Genomic DNA, 24,857 nt, shown 5'->3' on the forward strand with positions numbered 1-24,857 from the left:
TGTCGGGAGGTCGACCGAGATCTCGAGGCTCGGAGAAGAGCTACAGGAGTCAAGGTACCTGCCCCGGTGCCAGATGTCGGAACGGTGCCGATAGCGGGTCGGCGAACGGGATACCGACCGGTGCAGTGAGTGTGACCCGTACCGAGGAAAACAGTACCGGGACTGCCAGTGGTGTCCGGTGTGCCGACAGGACTTGGCGCGTCTGCGGGACCGTGATCATAGACGGTGCCGCTCTGCTGTACTGACAGGGGACAGTCCCTTGAAGAGACTGTATTACCCGTACCGGCGGTGCCCGGGTCAGGCAGCACTGACTCCGTCATGGCACTGAGAGCCCTCGCCGTTGGTAACATCTCCGGCGCGCAGGGAACAGCAGGCTCAACCACAGTGCGTACTGGGGAGCTGTCAGGCACCGGATTCGACGGCCCTCGTGGGGCCGGGATCCATGGTACCGAGGTCATCAGAGCTTCGGTAGGTGCCGGTGCCGGGAGAACCGAGTTAGATAAGCCGTCTGGCTGGGGTGCCGTCAGCACTGAAGCAGCGGGAGTAATACGCTCAACCACGGCGCGTGCCGGGGAGCCGTCGGACACCGGATTCTACGGCCCTTGCGGGACCGGGATCGACGGTGCCGAAGCAGGTGTCGGTGCCGGGCGATCCGACTTAGACTAGCCCTCTGGCCGCGGTGCCGTGGGCACGGAAGCAGCCGGAGAAGTAGCTCGACCACGGCGCGCGCCGGGGAGCTGTCAGGCACCGGATACTATGGCCCTTGCGGGACCGGGATCGACGGTGCCGACGTCATCGGTGCCGCAGCAGGTGTCGGTGCCGGGCGATCCGACGTAGACGAGCTCTGGCTGCGGTGCCGTTGGCACGGAAGCAGCCGGAGCAATACGCTCAACCACGGCGCGTGCCGGGGAGCCGTCAGGCACCGGATACTATGGCCCTTGCGGGACCGGGATCGACGGTGCCGACGTCATCGGTGCCGCAGCAGGTGTCAGTGCCGGGCGATCCAACGTAGACGAGCTCTGGCTGCGGTGCCGTTGGCACGGAAGCAGCCGGAGCAATACGCTCAACCACGGCGCGTGCCGGGGAGCCGTCAGGCACCGGATTCTACGGCCCGTGTGGGACCGGGATCGACGGTGCCGACGCCATCGGTGCCGCAGCAGGTGTCGGTGCCGGGCGATCCGACGTAGACGAGCCCTCAGGCTGCGGTGCCGTTGGCACGGAAGCAGCCGGAGCAAACGCTCAACCACGGCGCGTGCCGGGGAGCCGTCAGGCACCGGATTCCACGGCCCTTGTGGGACCGGGATCGACGGTGACGACGTCATCGGTGCCGTAGCAGGCGTCGGCGCCGGGCGATCCGACTAGACGAGCTCTCTGGCTGCGGTGCCGCTGGCACGGAAGCAGCAGGAGCAATACGCTCAACCACGGCGCGTGCCGGGGAGCCGTCAGGCACCGGATTCTACGGCCCTTATGGGACCGGGATCGACGGTGACGACGTCATCGGTGCCGTAGTAGGTGTCAGCGCATGGCGATCCGACTAGACGAGCTCTCTGGCTGCGGTGCCGCTGGCACGGAAGCAGCAGGAGCAATACGCTCAACCACGGCGCGTGCCGGGGAGCCGTCAGGCACCGGATTCTACGGCCCTCGTGGGACCGGGATCGACGGTGCCGACGTCGTCGGCGCCGGGCGAGCCATCTTAGACGAGCTGTCTAGCTGTGGTGCAGCTGACACAGAAGCAGCAGGAGCAGTAAGCTCTACCACGGCGCGAGCCGGGGAGCTGCCAGGCACCGGATTCCCTGGTCCTGGGGGACTGGAATCGACGGAGCCGAAGTCATCGGTGCCTCTGCAGGCCGGATAACGCAACTGAGGCGAGCTCTCTGGCTGCGATGCAGGTGGCACGGAAGTAGCGGGAGCAGGGGGCTCAACCACGGCGCGTGCCGGGGAGCCGCCAGGCACCAGCAGAAATCGTAGACTCTCTCGACCTCGGAAGAAGGGAACGGTGCCGAGTCGACATCGGTGCCGGCGACGGTCGGTGCCGGAAGGCCCTGGTGGTACCGGCGGGGTCCGGTGCCGAGGAGGCGCTTCTGCCCGCCGCTTGAACATCGCTCCGCGCCCAAGGTGGAGGGGCAAGTGAAAGTCCCGCACCTTTTTGTTCTCGGCTTAAAAGCCTTGCAAATGGGGCACTTATCTGTCAAGTGTGATTCTTCAAACAGGAGTCATGTAGATCTCTCTTCGGCCGCGGCTTCTGGTAAGCCGGGCCCCTTTTGAAAATCTGGTGAGCCATGCATGGCTCCGGCACTGGGCTCATGGAAGGGCTACTTCCTGAACCCCGCTAACTAAACTAACCATGTTAGCAAAGGAAAAACGTATAACCATACAAATATATATATATAAAAGTGTTATAACTGCATAATTATATACGAGAAAACGAGTAGCTAGGGAAGTGGAGGTCAGCTAAGCCGCGCTCCACTGTTCCAACGACCGACACGGGCGGTAAGAAGGAACTGAGGAGCGGGTGGGCCGGCAGGAGTATATATGGAGCGCCATGGTGGCGCCACTCTAGGGGGCGACCTGCCGGCCCACTGAGTGGCTAGGGTAAAAGTTTTCCGACGAATGTGCACGCGCGGCGCGTACACCTAACTGGAATGGATATGAGCAATCACTCGAAGAAGAACCCTGGATTATTGTTTCCCAGGGAAAGAAATGAATCAACACCTGAAGGCTGGAGTTTATTGAACTTGAATCTCCAAGGAGAACCCTCACGGTTGAGCCTTCCCTAAACCATCAAGTCTCTGTCTTATCAGCCCAACAAACTCTGAGATTCCTCCTTCTTACCTCTGCTAAGGTTCATTGAGGGGTGAGGTGCTAGAATCTTCTGGATAGGAGATGAATAGCAACGAAAATGTGGATAGAAGGGGTTCTCAGACAAGCACTGAGGGTGGGATTCACAAAGATATTTAGATGCCTTACTCCCATTGATTTCAGTGGGAGTTAGGTACCTAAATATCTTTGTGAATCCCACCCTGAGTTCTTAGTCAAGTGGATTAAAACTTTTTGTGATAAAGGTCCCTTTATTTGACCATCTCTAGTTCTCAGTCTTCCCAAATGGATGAGCAATCAAGTCTCAGGTTTGTCAAACTTTTGCTGATCTTGGCTGGGGGTCACCAAAACCATAATGAGCTAAGCTATACATATTTAGCTCCTTTGTTGATTTTGGTACCCACAGAGTTCAAGGGCAGATGGGATCACCAGATCATCTGGTTTGACTCCTGTACATCACAAGCCACCAACACCACACGCATCCACAGGCTAAACCCAATCACTGAAATTAGACCAAAGTATTACAGCCTCTGGTTTATCTTGTTGGTGTCCTTCTGTTATGGAGGTGCCCTGAACCATAGACAGTGTTGTGGTCTCAGGACTCAATGTGGCACATAATCAAAATGGACTTTCCTAAAACATGTTTCATATGTAGATTCTTCTGTAACAAAACTTTCAAAACACAAAAATAGGGGCTGATCCATCAATCTTAACTCAAGTCAATGGAAATTTTGCTTGAATAATGGCTGCAAGATTGATCCCATAATAGAGACCCTCCCTCCCCCCCAAAAATCTAAATAGGAAATTCATCAGGATAAATATTGTAACCATTTACACAAATGCCTTTCAAGTAGTATGTTTTCCATAAATATCTAATGTACATTTAAAACTGTTAAATTCAAAGCAAAGTTTGTTGCACTGAGTTCCCAGACTATGAACTCAGATAAGCTGGTTAGCAGGACCTCAGTGTGTAACTATGTGATAGGAATGCAGGCACCTCACTCCCATCTGCCCTTAGCATGAGGAAACCTTGTCTGTGCTTGCTGTGGGTCAGCTCTCCAATACCACCAGCCTCTGTCAACGCAAGAAATGCCTTCCAGGCCTCTGCAAGCCCTGCTCTCTCTTTACAGGTTAATGACAGATACACTCCAATCCTTCAGTCCTCTGAGCATCTCCCTGTAGTGCCCAGCCCCTGGTCCACTGGACACTCACAGAATTCCCAGATCCTTTGTTCCCACTACAGCTTACTGGTCACACTGTAGATCACAGCTCTGGTTAATGCGTGGCACTTAGATTTGCTTATGGAGAAAGCAAGTATCAGTTTATTTAACAAAGAACAGAAATTCAAATCATGGCAAGTAGAAATATTGGAATCAAAGGGTTGCATATAAAATAAATCACAACATGCATACTAAACTTTCCTGCCGAGACACTGTCATGTCATATAGACCAAAAGTTCACCCCAAATCCTTCCAGAATATTACACCTAGGCCTGGCTGTGATCTTCCATTCACAAGACAAATCCCATTGTCTTCTTGCCTCTTCAGTGGAAAAATCCAGAGTTTGTCTGTCCCCCTACAGTTATAGTCCAAAAATCCATTGTCTTCTCTTGCAAACATAATAATCCCTGCTGCTTGTGTTTTCCTGTCCTAGATCTCCTCTGGAGAATCACGCTGTCTGAAGTGCTTCACAATTGTGAGTATCCATCTGTAAGGAAACAGGGCAGAGACCCCAAACTGCTTGTGTATTCTATAATTAGAAGTCACCAACCCAGAAACAAATGTGAACTCCTGAAGCACTGTAACAGTCTTACCATAGATTCACAGACAGTCCCCTTGTGCGTTCCAGTCTATGTTGCCACCCAGAAAAGCTGGATTTAGTGATAGTTGGTTGCTATACACAAAAGATCACAAAATATTCAGGTTGCTCCCAGTCCCAAGAGACTAGTCACTTACCTCACGTCAACTTGCACCTTGGATCTCTCATCAAAAACAGTGCTTATAGCCAGTCCTGTAATAAACTAACTAAAGCTGTATCAACTAGGAAAGATAAATGAAAGAGTGATTACATGATTAAATCAGGCAAGCACAAACACACAACTGAGTTAGTCTATGGTTTTAAAAAATGGAAGAGTTGCAGTAATTTGTCAGCTCTGAATGTCTTTTAGGGCTACACCAAGTTGACTCTGGGGCATTCTGCTTCTGTTTCATAGCTCCAGCCCTGTGAGAGTCCAAACAACAAAAAAGAGGTGACATTTTCTTGTCAGCTATTTTTATTTCCTTCTTCCAGAAATCAAGCTGATGGGATGAGCCCTTTTGCACGTAGCCTCTTCATGAGTGTGAAGGGGAAATTAACGAAGTCTTTGTATTGTGATGTCCCACAATGGCCCATTTAGTTTTGGTAGCCTTCTTGGCAGTTAGGCAATGATCCCTCCTGACTAGATTCATAGTTTCAGAGCAAACATTTTTTACAGTCATAAAGCAAAAACTTACATATTGCCTTACAGCATGTGATAAAGTTGTTATAAGTGAGATTAATGCATGCAGCAATTTACAAGCATTTCATAAAGTCTAAACACTAAATGCAGTGTTATAAGTCCAATACCATTGTAATCTTGCTAACACACAGGTGAACCAGACTGGTTTCCAGCAACGAATTTGTCAGTGCTTGGCTGAGGCCTAACACTTTGGCAAGAGCAGTCAGCTGGTCTGGATTATAATTTTGCTCAGACTATAAATAGGCATTCATTGTAAAGTATACAATACTCAATTTACATGGAGACAGACGATAGATAAACCAGTTTCTTTCAGGCAGAAGATGTTTATCAACTTCTGGTGATGGGTCCCAATTCACAGACTATAAGAATGTAATTTTCAGTATACATACATAACTCCTAACATATTATCCATACATAAATTTCACAATTATGATGATCCATGTGACACAGGCTTCTGACAGAGACCTTATATAACATGCTTGGTGAACTAGTATGTAGATACCAGATGCAATGGATCCTTGTAACCCTATATTGCCCTCTTCCTGTCAGCATCAAGAAGTCCCTTGGTCATAAACAACAAACAGCATTTATATTATAATACTTAATGGATGCCAAAACCAAAACATATGAATACAGGCAAACCTAATTAAACTGGGGTTGGTTTATTCATGTCTCAGCAGCTGAAAGTTATATAATAACCAGTGACAGAGCCGGTGCAGCATGCATCATTGACTAGAGAATTCAAAACTGCTGTTTTAGTCAACTCCAAATAAAACGAAAAGTGCAAGCTAATTTGAATGAACTCAGTCATACCGTAATTAGATTGCATAATTCCAAAAAGCTAATTTTGACCCTGGAATACTTTTATATTTTCAGCTTGCTGTGGTAAGTCACACCAACCCATAGAATGATCTAACAAATGTCAGAAGTCCCTATGATGCAAACCACAAGGAGTCCAAGAGTATGGGGACATGCAAGGTTCCTTACACTTAGAAGAAGAGTACTCACATTTTCATAATCAAGTCTCTGGAACTTTGTAAATCATGCTGCTGTTTAAGAGGGAGCCCCAGAACATAGTTTCAGTGGCGGTTTGATGTGCAGAGGCAGGCAAGTCCTAGTGAGTGCTTTGCTAAAGGTCATGTGGAGCAAAGGACCTGGGGAGCCACCACCGCATAGGGAGATGTGACTATTTATCCTTAATGTTAAAAAGGTTGCACTCAACCCCTCTATAAGGCAAATTCAACCTTAGTGTGAATGGATGGAACTCCACTGAAGTCAATAGTGTTTCACATGTATGCTAGGGCTGAATTTGGTTCTATGTTGTAATGAGACTGTAATGCTCTGAAAACCCTAAAACAGAAATATGAAGGGCCCTATCACTCTGTGCACAACTCTCATTGATACCAGTGGAAGATCCGTGTGAGGATCTAGGCCGATATATGGTGCTAAGTCTCCACAATATAGCTGATGTGGTTCTTAATGGAAACTTGAGGTCAAACATGATATGGCAATTATGGGCTAATCTGGAAAGTACAGGGCACAAGATTCTTCTCAGCACATGGTACAGTAAAGTGGATAAACACTACTCATTGTACAGTAAAACCCAATACAAATCAGTTTGAGAAGATCGGAATTAATCATTCAAAACTGACATAACTATTCCCACAACAACCACATCTCTGAAACTCTGTCCAATTTATTTGGCCAGCCCCACTGTACAATTTTCTGAGGTTATTAAGCCAAAAAGTGGTAACTAGAACAAACATCATACCTATGGCATACATAATTATATATTTAAAAAAACTGGAAATATATGAACAGAAAAATACATTTGAAATGTAATAGTTAATTTTATGATTAACAAACATACAAGTTTATCAGTTGGGAAATGCTGAATTATGTTCTATGCTCATTCTGCTTTCCTTGAAATAAATGAGAGGTTTTTTGCTTGTCTTGTCTGTTTGATATTGGGAAAGGACTGGTTTTTACTAGGTTTTTGTTCAGTACCTAGCACAGATGGGGCCCAAATCTCAGAGAGGGCCTTTAGGCACTATTGCAATATGAATAATTATAGTTTAGAAAGCAACCACATTTCTAAAGAGTATTAAAATTATGAGGTCTCTTCTACACTCGAGGTAAAAACCTAGCCCATTGAAGTTAATGGCAAAACATCCATTGACATCAATGGAGCTAGGATTTCCACCTTGATGTCTGCATAACACCAGCATGGTGTTAGAGGGACACTGCTGTTGGAGGCTCTTGGCTAAATTCTGCTGTTATACTAGTATACAGCTGAAGTAACTCAACTGATGTCAGTGGAATCAAACCGGAGTAAATCTGGAATAATGAGGGCATAATCTGATGCTTTGTTTTTCAAATGACATGCAAAACCAAGATCCTTTCTCCACTGGTGATCATGCAGCATTTTTCATATCTGCAAGGCGTTAGCTCTGGTATCCTGGCCAAAATCGAGCTTGGGTAATCATTTGTAATAAATAAAATAATATTTCACATATATACATCATGGGTATTATTCTCCCCATGTTGTAGATAGGGCAACTAAAGCACAGAGAGGATAAGTGACAGGCCCACAGTCACAATGCAAGTCAGTGGCAAAGCCAGGTATTAGAACCCAGGTATTCAGACACTCAGTCTTTTGATTTATTCACATGACCATGACCTTCCAAAACTGCATTCTGCCTAGCTGAGACTGGCAATTTCATTTTTGCTTGGATCAACTATCCTCCACTTCCTGTCCTGAAATGTGTAGGGCAGCTAAGTCTGTCAATTGTTGCTATTTCAGCCCAAAGACTGATGAAGTCACTTGTGAATAGGTTGCATATCAGTCTGCCAGGTTAATGATCCTTTTGAAGGAAAGGTGTTCTATAACTGTGAAAGGTTCTGATGGGAGTTAAATTGTGTGTACATTAGGGGCAGAATGTACCCAAGAGGCGTAGGAAAGATGTGATTATTTGCAAGACATTTTTATGGCGATCTAAGAAATGAACTGATTCATCCAATGACACTATAATGCATTTCCAGTACTGGTCAGAGAAAAATTTATTTACAGAGATTTTCAAATACAAACATAATAGCACATTTATATATTTTTTTACAAAAATGAATATTGAAATAAACATGGTACAGTACAATACAACAACGAGCTAAACGTAACAATGACAAAATCTATATCTGGAAGACGTTTCCCATTAGTCTTACGTAACCAACAATATCCTACAGTACCATGAGTGGAATTCTCCCTGGACTGAAAGATGTCCATTTACTGCCCTTCATAATAGTACTATAGGCAAAGCCCCTAAATATGCTGAGTAAAATGTTGCACTTTTGTAATAATGCTGAAAACACAGAAGCTAAATAAAAATTCTATAGGGCTGAATAAGCAGTGAATAAATGTTTTGGGGAAAAGAGTAGAGAGAATATACAAAATATTGTTAAAGTGGCTTATTGGTCCATTTATTAGGTTTCATGTGTAGTTTAAAAAGTGGTATAACGTTGAATGTTAAATCATCAAATGAATAAAAGAAAGGAAAAAAATGCACCAATAAGTTTGCATTTTATTTGTTCTGTGCCATGTTCTATACGTGTGTGTATGTATATATATGTGTGTGTACACGCACACTTTCAGGAGTGTTGTGCTTAAGGGGAATTTTGGAAGAGTATATCCTAACCCAAACATTATTTTTATGAGTCCTTCAATTTATTGGTACGCCTATACGGTCACAATTTACCAAAGGGGAGCATTCCTTGCTCGTAAAATTGTATTCTTCCAAACAGACCAGAAATATATTCTGTCAAGCAAGAACTGTCCATGCCTTCCAAGATTTGCAGAGTTTGGTCCAGCTTTCCAGACTCCCCATCCTCCCCACAATTCACAGTGTCACCTCACATTCTTGACCACGTCCATTCTCATTTCATACTGACTGTTCTGCAGTTAGGAGCTAAAGCACTTTTTTCAGAAGAAGTCATCTGTAAGTCACTTCTGCCTCTCGAAGCTCATTCATTCTCTAAACTGGACTTTCAGGCCGCCAGCCTCAGTAAGGGTACTGTTTCTGTTTCTTGCCAGAGAAGCAGGCCAACCAAGTGCAGATTAACATAGCGGCAGCTGCTCCTCCTCCGGTGCAGTAGTAAGCCCAGCCAATTTCACAAGAACCTAAGATGAACAAACAAACCAAGGAAACAATGTTTTATTCAAGGAAAGAGGTTTGCTTTCATCATAACTTTATAAGCTCTTTCCTTTTGGAGGGAAATGAAAGCACAAGTAACCAAATACAACATACGGTGCTGTGTATTTTATCCCCATTTATCAGCTTACTGGTTTCATTCCTTGTAAGCAACTTATATTTATACACCTCCATCCAAAGCCTTCCTATTATGGTAGAAGGCAGCCAGATATCGGTGCTATCTAATCTACCTAGGATGAATTTTGTGTCTGAGCATACAGGAACTTTCTTGCCTTTTTTGTTGTTGTTGTATTAAATGTAATACTAATGTGAGGTACTGGAAGGCTGTAAATATCTCAGGGCAGTGACTGCATCATTTTATGCATTTATGTCGTACTTAACACTTGTGTTGACTGGTGCTTCTCAGCACTATTGTAGTAAGTGAAATACTGAACATGGCCACCTGGAAAAGGTACAAGTCATTAAATGATACAGATCCACAGAATCCTGTTGACAGTATGGCTAATCAGAACTGGTATAAGCACTTCAGGATCTCATAGCTATTTACAATATGGATTTATTACGTAATGTTTATATGGACAGAAAGGCTATGTTAGAATGTAGACTTGAGCCAAATAGGTTCTCTAGGTTCCTTTTACCAATCTACACAGCATCAAATCCAACAGTGAATCTGGGCTATTGCCAAGGGAATATAAAATTCTGGAAACCCCCCCACTTCAGTAGTTGTGAATGGATGTGGTGAGCCAAATTCATCCCTGGTATGACTTCTAGCTTGTGATAAAAGGAGTTGGTTCACAGGGTCCCACACTCTGTTACTAGCTCAGTGTAGTCAGTAAACCAAAAAGATTAGATCTGTCTATGCTGGAGTAAGTGTGCAGTTCATGGGTTTAGCCTGGTAACTTCCATTCACTGTAACATGAGGCAGACAACTTAAACTACACCAGCCACTTCCAAAATGGAGGCATGTTGTCCTCATCCTGGAAAGAAATGCAGATAGGCAGGCCCTCGTATCTGCACAGGGCCTCACCGATTTCAGTGGAGTTGGGTAACCCACACACCTTCTGGGGGTGTTCTGTCCCAGCTAGTGGCACCGAGACGACTTAGAAAGAGAGATCGAGAAAGAGACGTTAGATGGGGTGGCATCTGAGTTACTACAGAGAATTCTTCCCTGGTTGCTCGCTGGTGAGTCTTGCCCACATGCTCAGGGTTTAGCTGATTGCCATATTTGGGGTCGGGAAGGAGTTTTCCTCCAGAGCAGATTGGCAGAGGCCCTGGAGGTTTTTTGCCTTCCTCTGCAGCATGGGGCACGAGTCACTTGCTGGAGGATTCTCGGCAGCTTGAGGTCTTCAAACCATGATTTGAGGACTTCAATAACTCAGACATAGTTTGTTACAGGAGTGGGTGAGTGAGAGTCTGTGGCCTGCATTGTGCAGGAGGTCAGACTAGATGATCATAATGGTCCCTTCTGACCTTAAAGTCTATGAGTCTAAGTCTGCTCTTCAGCTGTAGCTAACAGGCACATGGCTTTTAGCTTATGCAGTAGAGGCTCATGCAGTTAGCTCCAGAGATCCCAGCTCTGATCCTGCCCGCTTATGACCGGGGTCTGTTGGTGTTACAGTTGCATGTGTGTAAAGGGATCGCAGCCCGTGTGCATTTCTTGCAGAATTGTAGCCTATATTTTCAAACCTCAATTAATAAAGATATTTAGACTTCACTGTACAGTGCTCCTCTTTCCTCAGACTGATGCCATTCTGCTGGAAGGGACAGAGCTATGGAGTCTGCCTGTTAAAAATTTTCACACCTGAAGCAAAACTGGTGAATCTATGAAGATAGAAAACTCAGTAGCGTAGCTAGGGTTGGAGCGGGGCAGCGGCTGCTCTCTCACTGAGCACAAGTGACACTTTTTAAATTTCTTGGCACCTTTTTAATTTTTACTCACCCAGCGGCGCTCCGGTTCTTCAGTGGGTGGTGACTTTTTTGGGGATCGCTCCCTTTCTTCCCTCCACCTGGCTACACCACTGAGAAAACCCTGCCCCTTTCTCTAGTGTAGTTATACAAGTCTGTCATAATAAAAAGCAGGGCTTCTGGGCCTTTCTTTAAAAGAATGCTTCTAAAACAACAACATTTATAAAACTGTGAAATTTCACATTGCAAAAATGCCCCGGTCTACTGCACCATTTCCCCAAAGAAGGAAACTCAACAAGTTTTGGATAGTTCCATTAAAATAGGGAGGACATTGCCTTAAACTGCATAAAACAAGCATCTGCGAATGACTGGGCCTTTATTACCTTTTTGCATAATGAAAGAGGAGTGTTTTAGGCTGCTGGTGAAGAGAGACTTTAAAGAGTGAAAAGTATTGTCACAGCGGATTCCTTGGGGTTTCAGAGGAGTTCCAAATATAACCAAGCGGCTGCTCTTTACTGACCTGAGGTGCAGTGCTCCTTCTAGAGTTCTGTCCACCTATATTTAATTTACCCAAACGGGGAATATTCAGTTAGAGGATTTGGTTTGCCGACAACCCTTTCAAGAAACGAAAGAAGCAAAATTATTTTAAATGTTCCCCTTTGTTGTCTATAATGGCTCATCAGACAAGCCTCAGAGCTTACTTGGTGGGCAAATAGCTGTTTTCAGTGCAGGGGAAAGCTACACTTGACAGTTAAAGTAGAGGGTGCTGGCATTGAAAATAGGTTAGCAGTGGAGCAGACAGCCCCACTGCTTGCCAAGTCCAGAGAGACTGGCTGCGGGGCTGGTTTCCACAGCAGCTGCAAATCAGAAGGGTCGATGCTTTTTTTATTTTGTTTTGTTTTCTTGGCATCTTTGTCTGTACTACAGGCAGCTTTGGAGTCCCTTTGTGTTGCTGTAGCAGAGCACTGGGTCTCAATGCAAATAACTCAGTTCTGGAACTTCTACATGCCTCCTTGGAAATAACTGCACGAATCATCCTCTGCCCTTATCATAACTGGTCTGAAAATTGTAACGAAGTTCTAAACTGCTACTCAAAACTACCCCCAGGGTGTCACTGCAAGCAGCCTTTCCCCATGCCAGTTATACTCAGTGGCCCAAATCTGGATGTTGATTTGCTGTGTGGCATGGAACTGCCTGTAGAGACCTGGGACCCAGTTTGATTCCACAGATGAACAGTACAACCAAAACTCTGATTGAGGGAAGGCGCACGTGTGGCTATTCTCTGTCCCCAAACCTCTACCCTTGCTCAGGGGATGGAGTCCAGGAACCCACTCCCTTATGCTCTTGGGGATAGGAGGCACTGCAGGCACAGAGCCATCATAACTCTGTTGCAGGGGTTGGGAAGAGGGGCCGGGGGAGATTCCCTGTATGGTGTAGAGGAATTTAAAGGAGACCACGCAGCTGAGCTGAGATTACCACCAGCTCAGAAATGGAATAGTCAAATGGAGAAGGCGCAGCCTCTATCTGGGAAAAATTGCACTACTGGAGATCAAGGAGACATTTGCTCTCCCACTTCAGGACACCTACCCATCCCACAGGTCATTTTTATTTGGGCCAATTTGAGGCAATCCTGGGTCCTAAGCACATCATGATACCGCAGCCCCTGCGGCTCATTTTTCGTGGTACATTTTGAATGGGGGTGGCAGGTGGCCCCCTTCCCTCCCATAGAGGCAAGAGCAGTAGCATGAGGCCCTCTTCCTCCCTCCAGGAGGAGCAGCAGGGGTGACAGCAGGTGTCCCTTCTGGCCTCTAGAAAGGCAGAGTTGGAAGCTGGTTACTCCCAGGCTCCAGGGTGTAGCTGGACAGGGGGGTCAGGCCACAGCCCTGCCACACACGTTCTGGGCACACCTCATTCTCTGTTGGGTGGTGTTGGCAGCACTCCCAGAGCTGCGGATATTGGAGTTCAGAACCTATGAAGCTGAATGGGAAGCTCTCACCCCTGAGAGCAATTGTCAGGTTATCTGCAGGACCACAGCACTGTTAAATTTGTTGCATGTTTTCAGGGTTTTCTTCACAAGCCTGAGGCCTGGAAACTATTTAAAAAAAAACAAAACAAGAGCTGTGATTCTGACCCAATCAGATGACTTGAGGATCTAGTCCCTATGCATGGGCCTATAGAGCCTATGCCTTAATTCAGCCTTGGGAGGGCAGCCAGACTTAGCTACTTGCTAGGTCCCACTTTTGTGGTTACTCCATAAAGATTAATACCACCCTTGGTGGTGGCCTCTGTGGCTCCTGTGAGGGACCAGAATCCTTCGAGTGTTGCCAAATGGTGGGAAGCTTGGTTGAAGGAGGACCTTAGCCACCCAATCCAAGAAAAGTTGTGAATCCCACAGTGGAGTGGATGTGGTGATCTTTCAACTCCCCTAAACCATGGCAAGTTTGGCTGGTCCAGAGCCAAAAGTAAGAGTTTAACCTGCCTGTCCTCTAATGTATAGGGCTTATTCCAGTATGTGTTCCTGACTATTGACAGCAATTTATAACACCAATATAGCGCCTAAAGGATCCCGCATTCCAATCTACCTTCCCATCAAAATAAGCTTATTTGCCACATCAGAGGGAGAATCTTCAGCCTGATAATAGTGCACAGCAACATCACAAAACAGTTAGTGAAGAAGAATCCTGTCACGAATGGAAAGTTCAGGTGAAATTCAGGCAAGCAGAATGCAGTCACTAAGGTCAGAATGTTTCTTTGTTCTCAGGCGTTTGAGGAGGAAGTGGGAAGCTGTTCTTATATATATTATATTTTGCTGTTTTACTTTGTGTGTTTTAACCTCTGGGATATGTGCCCAGAGATGATGATTGGTGCAGATAGCTGGATTTTACAATAGAGAACTCTTATCTAATAACTATTGCTTGTACATGGAAGAATCCATTATTTTGCCTCTGCACAAGCATAACAACAATTTCAGCTTGGATTTTCAGAAGAAACTGGCAGACTAGGTGTCAAGTCATGTCAAGGCCCCCAGGCCTCACTGAACACTGACAAATGCATATCTGGAAACTAATCTGGCTCACCTGTGTGTTAGTACCGTTAAAATAGGTATTAGATTTATAGAGATGTTTAGTGTTTGGACTGTATGAAATGCTTGTGAATTGCTATATGTATTAATCTCACTTACAATATCTGTACCCCATGTTGTTCGGTAATATTTAAGTGTTTGCTCTGTAACTATTGTAGCGTTTTCTATGAAACTGGAACCCTCCACCCCGAGTCAGGAGAGAAACATTACCAAGCAATACTAGTTCACCACAATGGGTGTCATCTCCTGCCCAACAAAAGAAGGCCCACAGAAGACCAGCGGAGAAAAGACTTTATTGATTGCTCTCTCCACACCCGGGAAGAGAGGAAGTGTACAAATCCTCATCCCACTACTGTTTGAACTCTGGGAGAAGGGAATAAAAATCCCTGACCAGAAGGTTCTGTATCACTATGCTTCTTGGAATTTGGAGAGGGCAATATTTCTAAGCATAAGCAAGGGATCCCCAAGCTGTTTAGCTTGGGTTAGCCATAAAGAACATACAGAGCTTGCACATTACAGTAGCTTCTATTACCTTTTGAAACCTATGACTGTGACTCATTTGTGTGTGTATGTTTACCTGCTTTAACCCTGTAAATAACTCTTACTTCTTTTTCCTATTTAATAAATCTTTATTTTCTTTGTTATAGGGTTGGTTACAAGCATTACCTTTGGGGAGGTATCTAAGGTACCATTGACCTGGGGTCAGTGACTGGTCCTTTGGCACCGGGAGTAACCTGAATATTGTTGTGATTTTTGATGTAAGGGACCATCTGTCACAAAGCCAGGCTTGCCAGGAAATGTTCACGGGGACTGTCTGTGACTCCAGCTCAAGGCTGTTATAGTGCTTAAGAAGTCACACTTGACACTTGGTTGGTGATATCTAATTATAGAACACACAACCAATTTGGGGTTTGTGTCCCGGTTTGTAACAGTCTGCCCTGAGGTTGGCATTCGCATTCATGAGCCACTCCAGCTTCACAAACCCTCGGGGAGATGGGTGGCTAAATATCTGAGGCTGGTTTGAAAATCCCTGTATTCATAATACATCACTCCTCCCTGTGCTCAAAATCTTTGTGGGGTGTGTGTGTGTGAGAGAGAGAGAGAGAGAAAAAAAAAACATGTAGGGATGGCATGATTTAAGTTTCATGTAATGGAATTTCTCCAAGAATCTAACAATACTTAAAATACCTTCCTATCTAAGTAAGTTGTCATGCATTATAGTTTTATGTTCTGGAATGATGCTGTGCTCAAGGCCTACACTAGTTTTTTATACACCAGTATTTACCTTCCAGTGCAGGACAGAGGAAGGGACTCTGGCAGCAACAGGAGGTCAGACTAGATGATCAGATTGGTCCCTTCTGACCTATTAGTCTATTAGTCTATGAGTCATTGTCACGCTGGTGCTGAATGCCCACTGGCCATTTGAAAGCTTTTGGTTTCATTAGTGTCTTTTTGGCAAGGAAGTTGATAGGCAGCATAAATAATTGGAGCTATGGGCCTTCCGATTAGTCAGTGGGCAGCATCATCCACCAACAGCCCAGGCAAGATTGGAGACAGCCAGCAAGACATTTTTTTAAAACGGGGTTTAACGCTGCTGACATTTGGGGTAGTGGGTGGCTAGAAATCAGCTTGGGTATTTAACCCTCAAGTCACAGTCCTTAAACATATACCACAGGTGAACAAAGGGAGGGGAGGAGGCAGAATGAGTGCATGGAACATTTCCCTCCATACCACCTGTCCCCAGCACAGGATGTAAAAACAGTTACAGCCCAAGCTCCATTAGGAACAAAGGCTGCTAGGACTAGGATCCTTGTAGGGAGCAGGGAGGAGTAAGAAGGAGGCAGGGTCACATCCAGTCAGTGAAGCTAGCTGGCTGTGGAGGGAGCACACACTGTCCCTTTCTTAGGGGTGGCCTTGGAGCTGCAGTAACCAGGATCTCTCAGTGACATGGTGTGTAGTGCCTCCTGGTGGTTGTCCTGGGGCAGTCTTTCTCTGCACTGCTCCTTATTCAGGATATGCCTCAGCGGTATAATCTGGCCCACAATAGGAAAAACAACCACAACACAAAGCTGCGGATGTGTCCCAGCTGTCATGAGAGGTACGGAGTGCATCACTTTAACAGCTTTCTGAAATAAATCTCCATGCTTTTTGCATGAGTGAATAAATGGTCAGTCAAGTGAATGAATCCACAAGTGACTGAGTGAATGGCTGAGTCAGTGGGGGTACAGACTTCATTGGCTCTTAGGAGAAGAGCCCATCTGAAGGGGCAGATGAGATCAGTAACAACACTGCAGGGATACAAAGCACTAGATTCTTGGGGACTGGCAATGGAGAGCCCAAGAAGAAAACTATTATGCCAATGCTGGATGAGCAGGATAAGATAAAAAGGGGCAGCAGGACGGTGTCCCTAAGATGTGAGAATGTGTGTTACATAAAAGAAATCAAAGAATGGGAGAGGGAAAGAGGCACTAGCTTCATACCTAAAACAAACCAGCAAGAAAAATCTGTAGAAACCTAATTCTGCAGTGATGGTTCAGTTTATTGCAAAACACATGACTTTTCCTAATTTCTGCTATGATTTCCATGGACATGATATTGTTCCCATAATGCCATGGCTTTCCCCAATGTTTATCACGACAAAGATGAAGCAGAGTTAATTTAGGCAGCTGGAGCAGTGCTAGTCCCTGATCTACCACAGGGCTCCACATGGGATCTGTTTACCTTGATCCAATTGCAGGACTGGGGCTTTCGTAATATACTTTCAACTCATACTATCCTATAAAAAAAAATCACAAGTACTTAAACCATTCCTGGAAATACATGTGATTTTTATCTAAAATATCCAATAAGTGAAATGTATGAAAACTCCAGAATATAGGAGTGTCTGGGATATGAACCTATTACGTTAATTACGAGACCTAAAATAGGACCTTACATTTTTCCTTTTTTATTACTGTTTAAATCAATGAAACTTGCACTGGGCTAGAAGCCTGGAGAACCTGGCAAATGCTAATAACTTAGCTTTAAGTAGGATCCATTTTCTGAGACAGAAAAAAAAAGAGTTGAGAATTATTCCAACTGAGGAATACGGTGCTAAAACGCCTATGGCAAACATCACTGATTAATCCATATACCTAAAAACTCTTTCTACTTAGAAACCTTGTGCAACAACTCTAGTAACCAGCTTTGCATGAGAGTCCAATACTAGGAGGGAAAGTGAAATAATTTAACGAACCAGGGTTGGGTTTTTTTAAACATAGACTAAAATGGAGAGAGAGATAAGTACAGGAACTGCATGTCTGAATGCCACAAAACTAATAGAAAAGATAATCAGCTAATAAAGAAAAGGACCTGGTTGTTTTGAAAGGCAACTAAGAAGAGTTCAAGAACCGAAGATTCTTTTTCTTTACACAGTGTGTTATTGATATGAGAAATAAGCTACAGAAGGCAGCAGTAGAAGTCACAACCTGGAATGCATTCAGAAAGGAGTTAGATAGGTACATGGAAGATGACAACAAAAGAGAAGGCACAAACTACAGATGAGTGAGTAATTTGGAACCAATAATGTATTTGGTGAAGTTTGTCCCTCTCTGTCCATTGAGTGTCGATGATTTTCTCAAAATTATCTGAACATTTCCCCCCTTATCTTTAACACAATGACATCCTATTTAATATTTGAAACTTGAGCTATGCTGCTTTGTTGCTCAAAAAAGCAATAGCAAACGGGAAGGGAGATGGTTCTTGAGACACACTCTCTGTTAGTGGGTGGTCTGGTGGGACGCGGCATACCAAGCCCATTGAGATCCTTCAGAAGGCCCTGCAGTTCTACTACACTCCAGGAAAAATCTCAATCTGTTTGTAGATAACTTGTGAACAGGAGTTAGATTTCTGACTGTTCATGACAAATAGCTTAAAAATCTTTCATTGTTGATAGTGTTCTAAAAAACATCCTGGTTTCTAAATCTCTTCTCCACAGTCTCATCCTTTGGATGTCAACGCTGAGCCAGGATGCTGAAATGATGCCACCTAGCTATTTGACAAAGCTATTCTATATTTGGTGTTTTCCCAAAGAGATGACTTTTGTGTTCTTTAGTAACTGTATTGTTTGTTTGTAAAGGCAATTTACTGTAATAATTATTTTAAGGCAATAGTGCCTATCAGTTAAACAGTTCTCTTATGATCCTCTCTTCCAACCCTCTGAAAGAAGCAAAGGGAAACTATAATAAAGCCGTTAGACAAACACATCCCTTGACAGAAAGAAATTTTGGGATATTTAGAATGAAGTTTAGATGTATGCCTAGCACAGGACATGATGCAGAGAGGTGAGATATGACTATCAAATTCTGAAGTCTGTATTATACCTGTGTTGAAATATTGCCACTGTGACCACATTCATTTGGACTTGCCCAGGGGCAGCCTGTTATGCTGCACTCCAGATAACTGCCCTGCTCAGGAAAGGTGTTTGACACACCGTGGAAAGGCCAACAGTGAGAGCCATCAAAGCTGCAGTCTGGGGCTATCCGCTTTGACTGACTCAACTACTGGTCCACCCCCATGGTACCAGGCTCTTTCTAGACAGCCTGCAAGTTGGAAAGCAACCATGACTGGTGGTGACAGTTTGAGCACATGGCCTGGAGACAGAGGCCTTATTTGGGAGCAGGTTTCTGTTCTGTGCAGGGGGTCAACCATCACCACATGTAACGAGAGACTCTGCCCAGCCTGAAACACTGTTGACAGATAGACTCACAAGAGGGAGTGAGACCAGACTGGGGAAGGGACACCTCAGGACTTCTCTGTTTTCAAAGATCTGTAACTCACGTGCTTTAAGAGTCCAGTCACTGTGGATAAAAAATTCCTTTGCTAAGCTTGTGTTCCTTGTTTTCCTGACGTGTTGTCCTCAAAGGGGTTAAACTGGTAAGTCTAGAGAACCCACAACCTAGGTAGAACTCAGGGGGAGACTCTGTCAGTGACTAGGGGCTCAAGAGGTCTGATTCCAGTTTTAGGGTCTAGGAAAGCTGGATGGCAGCATCCCACATCAGAAGAAGGGTGTCAGATAAGATGACAGGAGTATGCCTTAGAGTCCCAGAGCTAGAAACAGTGATTAGCTAGAAACTATCCCAAACCCAACTCACTTGGAAGCATGTGGTGCCTAGCGACTGAGTCCATTCACAACAGACTCTACGGGAGGGGCGGGGGGAAGGGGACTGGGTCACATTGTAACACTCTCTGTTGAAAGCTTGTCAAGCCTTTGCAGCAGCTTGCAACTTCCATAGTATGCATCACAACAAGGAAACGGCTGTGTCTAAAGAGCTCAATCTGTCAAAGCAAAGTAAGCAAAAAGTAGAGGCTCCGGTATATCTTAGACTACTAATAGAGAGAGAAGATGATAAGAACATCTCATCAAGACATATTTCTTTTAGTTAAATCTCTGAAGGCTCAAAGCAGTGGAGCACAGCAGGTTTGAGGTCACTGTTGCCTTTATTTGCAAAGGCTAAACCTTGCATATTTAAAAACAAAAAGCTACACTAGAGTCCATGGTGTAGTAAAATACAAGTGTAACCCTTCTACCCCGCTGAGTTGGCAGCAACAAGGGCTGGGTTCAGTATCCAGGGGTTCCGTTTCAATAACACAATGCAAAACCGGCTCGAGCCCCCACCCAGTGACCTGGGACAATTACATACCATCCCCCCCGAGTGCCTCTAGGAGGCAATACTTCCCCACTCGCAAGCACGGAGTCTGAGTGTAGCAAAATCCTTTTAATAAAGGAGGGAAACAATGCGGCATCATGTTGGAGAAACACCACAAACAGGATTATAACACAAACCATAAGTAAAAACCCACCTCCAAGTACATTTGGCAATGTCCCTTCCCCCTCAGGGTCTTAAGTCCAATCACCCCAAAGTCCAACAACCCAAAAGTCTCTGGTCAGTGCCACCCTGGAGTTCAAAAGTTTATCTGCAGAGTTTTACCCCCCGCAGCCTGGGTGGAAATGGGGGGGGGCACACACAGGGTGATAAGGGGCACCTTACGTGGGCCAGGGCCAACTGTTCTGCCTCTCCGTGGAGTTCTGCTGCAGCCTTCACCACGACCAGCTCCACTACACCAGCTATGCCGCTCCTCCAGCCAACCCATGAGCCACTCCAGCTGTCCCTGCAAACCGCTCCACTCCACTCCACTCACTGTTCCATGGGCTGCTCCAACATGCTGCAAACTGCTCTGTTCTGCCAGCCGCTTAGTGACAGATCTTCAGGCTCCCCCACTAGTTAACACAGCACTCAGTGATCTTAACTCAGTAAGCTTAGCTCTTTTAGTGATTTCAGCTTGTAGTAGGGGAGCCCTGGTGCTGGTGCACCATTGGCCCAACATGAATTCAGCTCAGCAGCCTCTAGATGGACTCCTAATGGAATCAAAATAAGCTCTACTCTTCAACAGTGGAGAGAGGAGGATGTGTTGTTGGTGTTCCAGCCCCTCAAAAGGGGCCCATACCATCAGGTACACCAGTCCCCAACCTCTCTCATTTCAATGGGTTTTGGCACCCATGTCCCTTGTCTAGCAAGTGCTACTTAATTGATATTGAGACATCTCTGTCATAAAGCAGTCTCATAGTTCCTCATTCACATAATCAGGATGACAACACTTTATTCCTCCTGCCCCAATAACAAAGAAATTGAGGATCCCAGAGCTGTCAAAATAACCATCCCAGGCTGCTGTGGGCTATGCTAGGTGGGGTGGGTGTGCCAATGCAAATACCTAAAATTCCTTTCCACACTCCCCATAATTCACCACCAGATGTCAGGGTAGAGCTCATCCTGACTCTACTTACACAAGCAAACCTCAATGAATGGGACCAGAGTCTCTGCAGGATGCTCTAATATCTATGATCACAGACCAGAAAAAAAGTTGAGCACAGGAAGATACCATGAAATCTAGCCAATTGTACAGTAATCCTCCAAGGAAAGTGGTGAGATCCCCATGTCTGGAAAAAAGGTAAACTACAGTGGACTAAGCATTTGATAACATACTGACACATAGAAATATACTTTCTAGATGTCACCCTATCATTTCAGAACTATCCCACTAAATGCCAGCTAATGCTCAGTATTGCATGTCAAACTTAATATGTGGTGTTTATTTTAGTCATGTAGAGCTGATGTAAAAAACCATTTTTTTGTGGCACCTCTGGTGGATTTGTATAAATAGTTACAGATTATTTCCCTAGAGATTCTGTTTAAAACTGGTCTTGGAGGTGATTGTTAAAAACACAAAAGGCAATGAATAATGATAATACCTAGCACTTTTCATCAGTAGATCTCAAAGTGCTTTACAAAGGAGGGTCACCACCATTTTACAGATGGGGAAACTGCACAGAGACAAAGTCACCCAGCAGGGATGTAGTGGAGCTGAGAACAGAACCCACATCTCTTAAGTCACCATCCAGTGTGCTATTCAAGCAAAAGAAGTTGGGTATCTTACTCCTATTTTTGCCTTTGAAAATCTCCTCTGACCCATACAGACTCTCCCGACTTTTAAGGAAAGCAGCAGCATTTCAGAAGCTTTTCACAATGTGGTTTAGATTTTGCAAAATCTAAAAGCTGTCGCAAGTATTTTGCACAGTCCTAATTTTAATGCAAATTCCTTCTGATTCTTGACAAGCTCTCACAAACCCATCAAACCTTTCTCTGCTGGGAACTTCACTTTTCAGCTGTTACTCCTGCATGATGTGGGGGTGTGTTTTTAAGTACTGCATCTAGCCCAGACAAAATTAAATGCACTCTAAAACTGTTTGATAGAGATCCTTTTAGAGAAAATGACTTGCTAATAGCTCTTGCTGTAAATATGATCCTATATATCTGAATCAACTTAACTTCTTTCAACTAGCAGCTCAGAACTACAATGGAGTTCTGATCTTGATTGGGGCTTGGGGCAGCTCCACAATATAAATAATGAATAAATAACAATCACAGCATGTGTTGCAACAGGAGATGGGAATGACTTTGATCCTTCCCTATATATTTGTGGAAGAATTAGAATCCCTTGGCACTTATGCTCCTTGCTTATGACTGGTGTATCATTTGTGCCAGCTGGGGTAGCCTGCAACCGAATGCTAATTTAGATAATTTATTATAGTAGCTTTCTTTCTGACTGACAAAAAAAAGCAGTAGTGCATGAGTCTAGTATATTGCAGGGTCTTCTACCGATATGCCCCAGTCTATCCATCTATCTAGATAGGTTATCACACCATCCCCATTTCCACAGAGGCTGAGTCTATGGATGTTATTTGATCCGTGATAGGACTACATGAATTCTACCTGGCAGTATATATTCAGCTAAAACACAACTCCATTTGTGTATGCATTGATCTGTACCAATATTTTCTTTTGATTGAAAAATGTAGATGTTGTACATTGTACCCACCAAACCCAACTGAATAAAATGCACTTGAACACAGTTCACTTTTAAACAAATTTCAAGGAAAGCATCAAACTGTGGGGCACGCCAAATAGTGCCAAGTCGGGGTTTCTGGAAAAGTATACAAAATCCACTTATATGTAGATTAAAAGCATGAATAGTTTTCTTGCAACCATATTAAATGCCACTTTGAAATTTATGTATAAGGTGGTTTTGTTTCCTCTTCACAATACGGCCTTTCTCGGCTCTATCTGGAGTGTCTAATTAGTCTGATGCCTTTGTCAATGTTCCTGCAGACATGGTGTGACGATGCGGTTCTGGCGGGACCCAACTGAGAGTGCCAATTCAGGACAAATCACTTACAACAGGGCAGTTACAGCTCAAGGCTGTTTTTTTTTCCACCTCTAAGGCAAACCAAACCAGCCAGACAAAGAGGACTTTGGTTTCACCCCACTGGCTAACCACAAGTCATATAAGCAATTCCCTTAGACACTCCAGTTTCCCAGTATCACCACCAGTGCCACTTGTCCTGGGGATGAATGGTTATGAAAACCAACACCCCAATAAAGGAAAAAGGTTCTCTAGATCCCAAAGAATCAAGTCCCAGACCCAGGTCAATATACAAATCAGATCTTACCCACAAATCACGCTGTTGCCAATCCTTTAGAATCTAAAATCTAAACATTTATTAATAAAAGGAAAAGGGTATAGATGAGAGCTAGAATTGGTTAAATGGAATCAATTACATACAGTAACGGCAAAGTTCTTGGTTCAGGCTTGTAGCAGTAATAGAATAAACTGCAGGTTCAAATCAAGTCTCTGGAGTACATCCCCCACTGGGATGGGTCATTCAGTCCTTTGTTCAGAGCTTCAGTTTGTAGCAAAGTCCCTCCAGAGGTAAGAAGCAGGATTGAAGACCAGATGGAGATGAGCCATCAGACTTTTATAGTCTTTTCCAGGTGTAAGAACACTTCTTTGTTCTTAATGTGGAAAATTACAGCAAAATGGAGTCTGGAATCACATGGGCAAGTTCCTGCATACTTTGCTGAGTACAAGGTGTATCTGCCTTCTATCAATGGGTCAGTTGTATAGCTGATGGTCCTTAATGGGCTATCAAGCAGGCTAGGCAGAGCTAACACCAACTTGTCTAGGGTGTTACCCAGAAGCACAGCATAAGTTTGAAGTACAGACAGTATAGAGCCAATACTCATAACTTCAACTACAAAATGATGCATACATACAGACAGCATAATTATAACCAGCAACCTATAACCTGGTCTTAGACACCTTATATGACCCCCTTTACATAAGATTTGGTGCCACTACCAGACCTTGGTTGCAACCATGTTCTATATGGTCCCAGATTATATCAATAACGTCACACATGGAGAAGCACTTCTTTTCTAATGTACCTGTAACACCGACAGACCCTGGGCATTGTTGGACAGGATCAAACTGGGGACCTCTGGAGCTTAGTGCGTGAGCCTCTACTACCTGAGCTACAAGCCAGCTGCTCGTTAGCTAGGGCTGCAGCGCAGACTCATTTCATCTCTCTCTCTGTGGTCTCAGTGCCACTAGATGGGACAGAACCACACCCAGGAGATGTGTGGGTTACACATCCACTAAGGATTATACATTGTTGCTATTTTCCCTGTCTATCTGTGTACAAAGCACATCTATATCATTTTGTACTGGGGGGGTTGTGTTTCTTTTCTTAAACCCACTACGTTCAACTGTTAATTCCTGAAGATTTCTGGCTAGCCTTGTTTTATATGATGCAAAATTCAGCCACTTTTTTTTATCTCATGACTTGAAATCCCAGACTCACCACCCCATTTTTCTCATCCACCCATCCTAAAGATCCAGCACCAGGTCAGTCATTATCTTTCTCCAGACTGCCCCAGTCCTCCTGCCACCACGTAGTTCCCAGCTCCCTCTCCAGTTA

At 44.7% G+C, this 24,857-nt stretch overlaps 1 protein-coding gene across 1 annotated transcript in view; it reads right to left on the reverse strand.

Annotated features, from left to right (window-relative positions):
• Positions 1–8,356: 8,356 nt before the first annotated feature.
• Positions 8,357–24,857, reverse strand: part of LHFPL6 (LHFPL tetraspan subfamily member 6) — a 224,329-nt gene continuing 207,828 nt past the window's right edge. Inside the window, 1 exon segment of the mRNA XM_030563962.1 lies at positions 8,357–9,485. Within this exon segment, the coding sequence (XP_030419822.1) occupies positions 9,367–9,485 (119 nt within the window). The 3' untranslated portion in view covers positions 8,357–9,366.

This window comes from Gopherus evgoodei, chromosome 1 (genome assembly GCF_007399415.2).
Source record: "Gopherus evgoodei ecotype Sinaloan lineage chromosome 1, rGopEvg1_v1.p, whole genome shotgun sequence".
NCBI lineage: Eukaryota > Metazoa > Chordata > Testudines > Testudinidae > Gopherus > Gopherus evgoodei.